This window comes from Octodon degus, unplaced genomic scaffold (assembly GCF_000260255.1).
Source record: "Octodon degus isolate 3935 unplaced genomic scaffold, OctDeg1.0 scaffold00049, whole genome shotgun sequence".
Taxonomy (NCBI): Eukaryota; Metazoa; Chordata; class Mammalia; order Rodentia; family Octodontidae; genus Octodon; species Octodon degus.
In genome coordinates this window covers 3175805-3184451 of record NW_004524625.1, presented here as the reverse complement: position 1 = coordinate 3184451, position 8647 = coordinate 3175805, and the positions used below count along the sequence as shown (strand labels likewise).

The window sequence follows — 8647 nt, the reverse complement described above, 5'->3', positions numbered from 1 at the left end:
CGGTGCGGGCTGGCATGTGGTGCTGGGGATTGAACCGCGGTCCCTGTGCTTTGCTTAGCTTAGTTTGTTCTAAGTAGGTGCTTTAGACCACTGAGCCATTTCACCAGCCCAGCCCAGGCTGGTCTTGAACTCACCTCAGTCCTCTTGTCTCAGCCCAGCAACATATTGGGCTTACAAGCATATACCACCACAATGGTGGGAATTGGTTTAGCACCCAAAAAACTAGTATGATGTTCTCTTGGATTCAGTCTATACCACTGAGACACACAGGTACTATCAGCTCATTCATTCACGCCTAAAACATTCATGTCCACTAGGGGTCACTTGGATGGCACCTCCTCTTGCCTTGTCTGGGCTTGGGTTTGTGCTTTGCACAATGGGCATTCTGACTTCACGAGAGTACTAAGACATAGCTGTTCCTCAGTTCTAAGCTCAGACTAACTTCTGGAAGGGGAGATTTGTCTTGAAGATTGTCAGTCCAGCTTGTGTGTAGGGGAAGTAATGGAGATTACAGGTTGTATCATTGCCCACAGCGAGTAGATTATGCCTTGGAAGGCTTGGGGAGTTTGGTTGGCTAGAGACGTATCTAGCCCAGTGGCCCTCAAATTGATGTGGACATTAGAATCACTGGAGGAACAACAACTGGACAAAAATAAAAACCAAAATTAAAACAAATAAAAGCCCATCTACATGTCTGGAGCCAGCCCAGATCAGTTAAGATCAGAACTGCTGAAGACAAGGCCAAGAAAATACACCAGGCTGTATTTCCGCGAGGAAAATACTCCAGCGCCTTCCCCCAAGGCGACTTCAGCGCAAGCTGAGGTTCAGATGCATGCCCCTGGTTCTGACGCAGTGCGTCTCTGTGGACAGATGCATTCTCAACAAGGCGAACATCGCAAGCAGCAAGCGGTCTTGGGGCTGAAGCCCTCCTCCACCCAGCCCGCCCGGCCTCAGGAGCTCCTGTGTCCTCGGTCACAGCTCAGCGTGGGGCTGTGCAGCGCCTTCCACATGAGCAGCATCTGGTAAGGTGCAAAGCGGTGCACGAGCAGTAGCTCCCGGTACATGCAGGGGTCGAAGGCGGAATGCTGCACTCCGGGGAGCCGCACGCCGTAGGGCCGGATGCCCTCATGGCCGCTGGGCTCCAGGTGGACCTGCTGCAGGCACATGCCCAGGTAGGCGTCGTCGATGGGGAACAGAGGTGTGTGGCGCGCAGCCACGCGCAGGGCCTGGGCCGTGTGGCTGGACAGGAGGAAGCCACCGCCGCTGCAGTACGCCGGGTAGACCTCCCCGGGGAAGAGCTGCGGGGGCACAAAGTACTTGTTCCAGCTCTCACGGACAGGCACGGAGCCGCGCATGAGCTGCCCGGTGAAGAGATGGCGGTCGGGCGACTGCGCCTCCAGGAAGCGGAGCACGTTGGCGGTGTGCACGAAGACGTCGTCGTCGCAGCTGAGCAGGAAGCGCGCACGCGGGCAGCGCACCGCCAGCCACTCGAGCAGGTGCAGGTGCTTGAGCGTGAGGTTGAGGAAGGTGTCGGTGAAGGCCCACTGCAGCACGTCGCCGTGCTCGCGCGCCTCCAGGCCCACCAGCTCTGCCAGCTGCGGCGCGCCCGCAGCCTCCTGGGGGTCCGGGGTGCCCAGCAGGAAGAGGCGGCGCACCGGCCGCCCGCGGTCGCTGCGCTCCTGGCCCCACGTGCGCCGGATGAGCTCGCGGCGCTCGTAGTTCGCGGGCGCCGACTTCACGGCCAGGAGCAGGAAGACAGCGTGGCGGCCTGCGCACTTGGACGGCGCGTCCCAGAGCAGCGGGAACTGCCGGCAGTGCCGGTACCGCAGGAAGTCCTGGATCCTCGCCGGCAGCTGCTCGAAGCCGGCCACGCTGTTCGCCGAGGCGTTGGCCACGCACGGGCTTTCGGGCGTCAGAGCCGAGAGCTCTGCGGCAGCAGTGGGGACATCAGTGGAATCTTCCTCCTCCTCGGGCTGGGACTGAAATTGTTGGAGGAGCAACAGGCGCAGTGCCAAGAAGCTCGTGCCCAGCAGCAGAAAGGTCACAGCCTTCAGATTCATGGACCTGCGGCACAGAAAAGCCATCTGCGGGGAAACCAAGTCAGAAGTGAACTGGGAGTCGTCTTTGCTAGCCGAGGTAAAAAGGAACCAAATTCAAGACTATGCTGAGGTATCTCAGGTCCGCAGTCAGGAGGATTCTTTTAAACTGCAAAGCTGTGATTCCCCTTATGTCGCCTGGATGTCACCTCAGCCAGCAGATTCACATCCAAAGTCAGTCTCCATCTTGCGGTGAGTTCCTTTCATCTCTTTTTCTTACCACAGTGAACAGTGCCACCACTCACCCAGTTCCTCCAGCTTGTCCCCCTCACACCCTTTGACTGCATCATACACGTCTCTCAGGTTTATTCCCTTTTCCCCATACCTGTCCCTCCTGGATCTTCTCTAATCTGTTCCCCTCGTTGAGGTGAGGGACATAGGAGGTCATAACCCTGGACAGTTTTGGTGACACTGCCTAGCACTGCGTTACCTGACCCAGTGGGTCTGAGTGTTCTGTTCTTAGGCACAGCTTAGCAGATTGCTACTCCTCAGGGCTGTAAGCATTACATGAGCATAACACGGACCCTGAATGACTGATACCAACATTGTCACCTTTTGGCATCCTTCAGTTCCACTTGCCTCTACTGTGACTGCCTGTATTTCTTGCTGTTCCTCACACCTGTAAGGTCACACTCTCTCTTGTGTGTAGCCTGCCCAAGCGCACCCCAAGTGTGGGCTTCACGCAGACTCCCCAGGATGGCACACGCTTGTAATCTGTGAAGTCAAGAGGTGGAGGCAAGAGGACTGCTGCGAATTCACAGCCAGCCTGGACTACATATTGAGACTGTCTCAAAAAACCAAGCCAAGCCAAAACCCAGGACAGGTCCTAGATCATACCAACCTTTTTTATTATCCTGTTAAACGTACTTGGTCATACTGGCTTGTCATGAACATACTTCTTTCTCCATTTCATGGATCCCACACTCTCTAAAGTTAAGACCTTTAGGAGTGAAATCTCCAGATACTCCTTTCACCTTTGTTCAGCATGACCCCTCTCTCTCCTGGGACCCTCAAACCCCAAAGTCAGACACCTGTTACTTAGCAGCCCCTCCCCACTGTGTTCAAGCCAAAAGCTTTGACTTCCTCCTTTCTGCACCCAACCCACAGTGCTGAAATTTCTTTCTTCTTTCTTTCTTTCTTTCTTTCTTTCTTTCTTTCTTTCTTTCTTTTTATATTGGAGGATGGGGTTAAACCCAGGGTCTTCACAGCAAGCAGCATCCCAAGCCTTTTGTTATTTTTGAGTCAGGGTCTTGCTAAGCTGCCCAGGGGGAACTTCAACTTGCAATTGTCCTGTCTCAGCCTCCCCAAATGCTGGGATTACAGGTATGTATCACTGTGCCCAATTAGGCCTGGTCACCAATAATTACTAAATATTTTTTAACCTATACAGTTCTACTCCATCAGTAGGTTAACCCAAGCCAGCCTTTCCTGCTCAGACAAGAGAGCCTCCTGCCTGGTCTCTTCTCCCCTTGTCTCCCCTCAACCTTGCCCTCTGTGCTGCAGCTCGAGGGTTTAGACAGGGCAGATGTATATGGCATTTCTTTTTCCCCAGCTTCCTTGGGAGCCCCCTCTCTTAGCCATCAGCCAGTCAGAAATCATAGCTGTCAAATGCTAAGACTCTTCCTTCCCTGGAGTTTTTTCTTGTGCTGTTCACCTGCCAGGACACACACACACACACACACACACACACACACACACACAGCCTAGGTAGTTTCCTGTTTGATTCGCTTGATTTTTTTTTAGACAGTACCTGTGCCTTCCATTCTGGAATTAAATTTGCGATCCTCCTGCCCCAGCCTCCAGAGAAGCCAGGATCATAAGGCATGTGTCACCATACCTGGCTCCTTGGTCCACTTGAAGGGCATATCCTTATGGAATCTTTAGTGACGCTCAAAGGAGACCAGGTGCCCTGTTTGCCATTCCCGAGTTATCTCCTTACCTAGTCTATCAGCTCCTTGAGGTCAGGGGTCACATCTGTGCTGTCCACTATTGGATTCCCAGTGCCATGCACAACACAGTGGGGCAAATGTTGGTTTCCCAGATTTGAATTCTAATTCTATGACCTCTAGCTACATGCTTGAGCAAGTTGATGTCCAGTGGTGGCAAACCTATGTCACATGTCATAGCAAGCTGTTTATTTGAAAACTCTAAATGGCTCACCATCACTGAAGCAGGCTTTAAAATTTTTTATGTATTTGATACAGGGTCTCACTAGGCAGCTCAGACTTGTACTGATCCTTGTTTTCAGCCTCCCCACTGCTGGAATTACAGGCATGCACCACCATGCCTAGCCTCGGTTGCTGGCTAAGCATGTCCAGCGGTGGGGCTGGTGTGGCATGCTGTACTGGGGATTGAACCCCAGGCCTGTGCTTGCCTAAGCAGGCGCTTAGTCTGCTGAGCTATCTTGCCAACTCTTGAAATAGGCTCTTTAATACCTACCTCTTAAGAGTTTTTGTGAAGACTAAGTGGTAGTGTGTATAAAGAATGTGGGCTGGGCATGTTACTGCACACCTACAATCCTGGTACTCTGGGGGGCTGAGGCAGGAGACTGGAAGTTTAAGCCCAGCAGGGACAGTTTAGCTACTTTGTGAGCCTGTCTTTAAAATAAAAAAGGGGAAATCTAGAACATGGCGCCAGAGAGGGTGTGGAGCTGGGCCCTCTCTGCCTTCAAGCTGTGTGGCTTGCCGTTGTGAGGTTGGTAGCTGCAGCCCACATTCAAGGGGAAGGACTGGCCAGCAGGTATGAGTACCAGGAGGTATGGATTTGCTAGAAGTCTGCCTGTCAGAGAAGCTATTAAGTGCCTCACAGAAGCTCTGCAGTCTATCAATGAATTAGAGCTTGAAGATACTCTGGAGAAGATCATTTATGCAGTTGAAAAGCAGCCCTTGTCATCAAACATGATCGAACGACCTGTGGTGGAGGCTGTGGTCCAGGAGTGCAGTCAGTCAGCTGAGGATACGCTAGATGATATTTTCAATATCATAGGAACTTTTGATATTCCATGCTTTGTGTACAATTCAGAAAGAAAAAAAATTCTCCATCTATTAATGACCAACCACCCTGCACCAAATTTATTTGGAAGAGCAAGAGATAAAGCAGAGCTGTATCGTGAACGATACACCATTTTGCATCAGAGGACCCACAGACACAAATTATTTACTCCTCCAGTGATCGGTTCTCACCCTGATGAAATGGGAAACAAATTCCAGCTTAAAACAATAGAAGCTTTACTGGGTAGTACAACCAAGATCGGAGATGTGATTGTTCTTGGAATGATAACCCAGTTAAAAGAGGAGAATTTTTTTTGGAAGATCCTATTGGAACAGTCCAACTGGATCTTAGTAAAGCTCAGTTCCATAGTGGTCCATACACAGAGGTGTGCTTTTTCTTGGCAGAAGGTTGGTTTGAAGATCGAGTGTTTCACGTCAGTGCTTTTGGGTTTCCACCCACTGAGCCCGTGAGTACTACCAGGGCATACTATGGAAATATTAATTTTTTTGGAGGGCCTTCTAATACATCTGTAAAGACTTCTGCAAAATTAAAACAACTTGAAGATGAAAATAAAGATGCCATGTTTGTGTTTGTATCTGATGTCTGGTTGGACCAAGTAGAAGTGTTGGAAAAACTTCACACAATGTTTTCTGGTTATTCACCAGCACCTCCAACCTGCTTTATTCTGTGTGGCAATTTTTCATCAGCACCATATGGGAAAAATCAAGATCAGGCTTTGAAAGATTCCCTAAAAACTTTGGCAGACATAATATGAGAATATCCAAATATTCAACAAAGTAGTCATTTTGTATTTGTACCTGGTCCAGAGGAGTCTGGATTTGGTTCCATCTTACCAAGGCCACCACTTGCTGAAAGCATCACTAATGAATTCAGACAAAGGGTATCCTTTTCTGTCTTTACTACTAACCCTTACAGAATTCATTATTGTATGCAAGAAATTATTGTCTTTCATGAAGACTTAGTGAATAAAATGTGCAGAAACTGTGTCCATTTTCCTAGTAGCAATTTGGATATTCCTAATCATTTTGCAAAGACTATCTTCTCCCAGGGTCACCTGACCCCGCTGCCTCGTTATGTCTGCTCCGTATACTGGCCATATGACTATGCCTTGAGTGTATCCTGTGCCCGATCTGCTTGTGACTGCAGACAAATGTAATCCTTTCACTGTGACCAATACTGAATGCCTCTGCATAAATCTGGGCTCTTTTCCAAGAAGTAGATTTTCATTCAAAGTTGCTTACCTTTCCAGCTTTTGATTCTTAAAGGCATCTGAAGAAAAAGATGAATGTTTTCTACTTTATATCTATGTAATTCCTACATTATAAAATTACAGTGGAAAAAATAAAATAAAAAGGGGGGTGGGAGAGCAGGTCTGCAAATGTAGCTCAGTGTGAAGGCCCTGGGTTCAATCCCCAATACTGCAACAACCAAAATAAATGGTCTAGTGCTTGGCATATAGTAAGTGTTCAATGATAGCTATTAATGGCTATAAAGGTGCCAATAAATAACTGCTGAATGGCTACTTTCCCCAGAGTAGTCATTTGTATTAAATTGGATCCTGCTGTGCTCAGACGCACATTCAAGAAATACTTTCAGAACTCGTAGTTTGCATGGAGTAGGTGTTGCTGGATTGGATGGTGCGCCTGTGCGTGCATATTACAGTCCACCACAACACTGAGCTCAGAGTGAGCACAGATTAGGAGTTTGTGAAGAAGGGCAGCAAGTTACCAAGATGAAAGGGAGGGACCCAGGGTGATAGCTCAGTAGAATAAGCACATGCCTGGTAAGTTCAGGGTCCCAAGTTCAATCCCTAGTACTTAAAAAAAAAAAAAAAGGGAGAAGCCTGGAGATGTGTTCGGGCCCTCACTGTGTTACTGTGCCTGGCCCACTTCAGGGAGGCAATAAAGAGTTTTCAATAAATGGAAGAATGAAAATTGAATTTGGAGTCTGAATAACTGGGCTTGTGTTTCAGTTCCTTTCCTAAGTTAACCTCCTAGGTTTCAGTCTTCTCATCTAAAAAATTGAGAAAGTTAATATTCATCTCTCAATAATGTAAGAAAATAATTTTGTAAATGTCAGTGTTTAGGAATGCTGGTTAAAAAAATTTCTCCCCACCCCAAATCATTTCAAGAAAAAGAATAAACTCAGGCTTAATGTAACAATAGATCTTGTTACAAGGAAACATACAGTTACTTCCATAAACCTGAGCCGGGAACCTGGATCCTAGCCAACTTCTGATAGATAGGAAGAGAAGGTGTAGGGCCAGGTCTGTTCTGAGGGTGGTGCTGGCTTACTCAGCTCTATTCTTGGGTGCTGGGCTGTGCAGCCTGAAAGCTTTGACTTGCTGAGAGGTATTAAGCATCTTCTTGGTAGCTTTTTCCTGCTGGCCCCCCATCTGCTCAAAGCCTTCTTCCAGGTGCCCGGCCAGCTGCACCGGAAACTTTGCTATCTCTGCTGGCCCTGATTCCTCATCTCTCAGGACTCAACTGCAGCACCACCATGTTCAGGCAACCTCCTGGTAAGTCCAGGTCAACAGATCCTGTCACCTTGTTGGCACAGTGGCTGCTGAACTGGTGAACTAGTTGGTGAAAGAGGACAGGCCTGCCACTGAAATGACCTGTTTGAGCTGAATCTCAAGCTCTTTGTGAGACTGTAGGCAGGTTATTTATCTCAATCTTTCATGATTCTACGAATTAATTTGTGTAAGGCACTTGAGAGCTATACTTGGCACATAGCAAGTACTACAGTAACGATAGAGATCAGTTTAGAGGGACCAATAAATCACCTTTTTATGGGTGAGTTCAGTCTTCTTATACAGTGCAGTGTAAAGCTCCTCTGTGGTCTCTGACTGCAGGTCTTTCTCACTTCATTTATTACTCTACAGTTTATGATGCTATTTCCTCTACCCAGAATTTCTCTTTTTTTCCCAGGACTTACCTTGCTTATTTCATCTTGGTTGATGGTCCGATGATTGGGATGCAGATTCTTGGGCCATTTCCCAGCCCCATACTATCCCCAGGCGTTCTTGGGGGAGTATTTGCACAGCAGATACAGCAGGCAAACAAGGTTTTATCTCCTGTGTGGCCAACATGAAGCCCTAAGCCCTGGGGGCTGTGCTGGACTACTCCATGTAGTACTGGGTCCTGGTTCTGTTCCCTTTGACCTCCCTCTAGTTCTAGCTTAGTGCTTGAAGAAGAGAGTGCGGAGAAGGAAAATTATACCTCTTTCCTAATAGGCAGAAACCCAGGCAGGCCCTCATCTTACCTCGAATGTGTGAGACAGAAGACATAGACAGGAGCCATCCCCAGACTGGGACTAACTCCTTGGTTCTCACACTGGGGTTCCGCCTCCCAGACTGTGACTAGTTTAGTATTCTTGCATCTGACCAATCCATGCTTTCACTCCTCCTCCTCAGGGGGAAGGCAAAGATGGTGAGGGCAACCCTGCCTCCTTAGCCAATAATCTTAGCCAGTCTTATAAAGTACTTGCTTACTTTATAAGATTAAGTACTGTGGTAGTTTCTTCTAGGAGACTGATCC

General features: G+C 48.4%; 2 protein-coding genes across 2 annotated transcripts; one reads left to right on the top strand and one right to left on the bottom strand.

Moving 5' to 3' along the window:
• Positions 1–920: 920 nt before the first annotated feature.
• On the bottom strand, positions 921–8422 carry B3gnt6 (UDP-GlcNAc:betaGal beta-1,3-N-acetylglucosaminyltransferase 6). Its single transcript, XM_004632594.2, has 2 exons — positions 8373–8422; positions 921–2084 (listed from the first exon to the last, which is right to left on the bottom strand). The coding sequence occupies exon 2, from the start codon at positions 2082–2084 to the stop codon at positions 951–953; it is 1134 nt and encodes a 377-aa protein (XP_004632651.1). The 5' UTR covers positions 8373–8422; the 3' UTR covers positions 921–950.
• Positions 4724–6364, top strand: LOC101567072 (DNA polymerase epsilon subunit 2-like). Its single transcript, XM_012515032.1, is given in 4 exon segments — positions 4724–4785; positions 4882–5384; positions 5387–6218; positions 6220–6364. Coding segments are annotated over 4 exon segments (1542 nt in total).
• Positions 8423–8647: the final 225 nt, after the last annotated feature.

Bases quoted from the DNA above. Each gene is read 5' to 3' on its own strand.
- B3gnt6 (XM_004632594.2), bottom strand. From the start codon at position 2,084: ATGGCTTTTCTGTGCCGCAGGTCCATGAATCTGAAGGCTGTGACCTTT.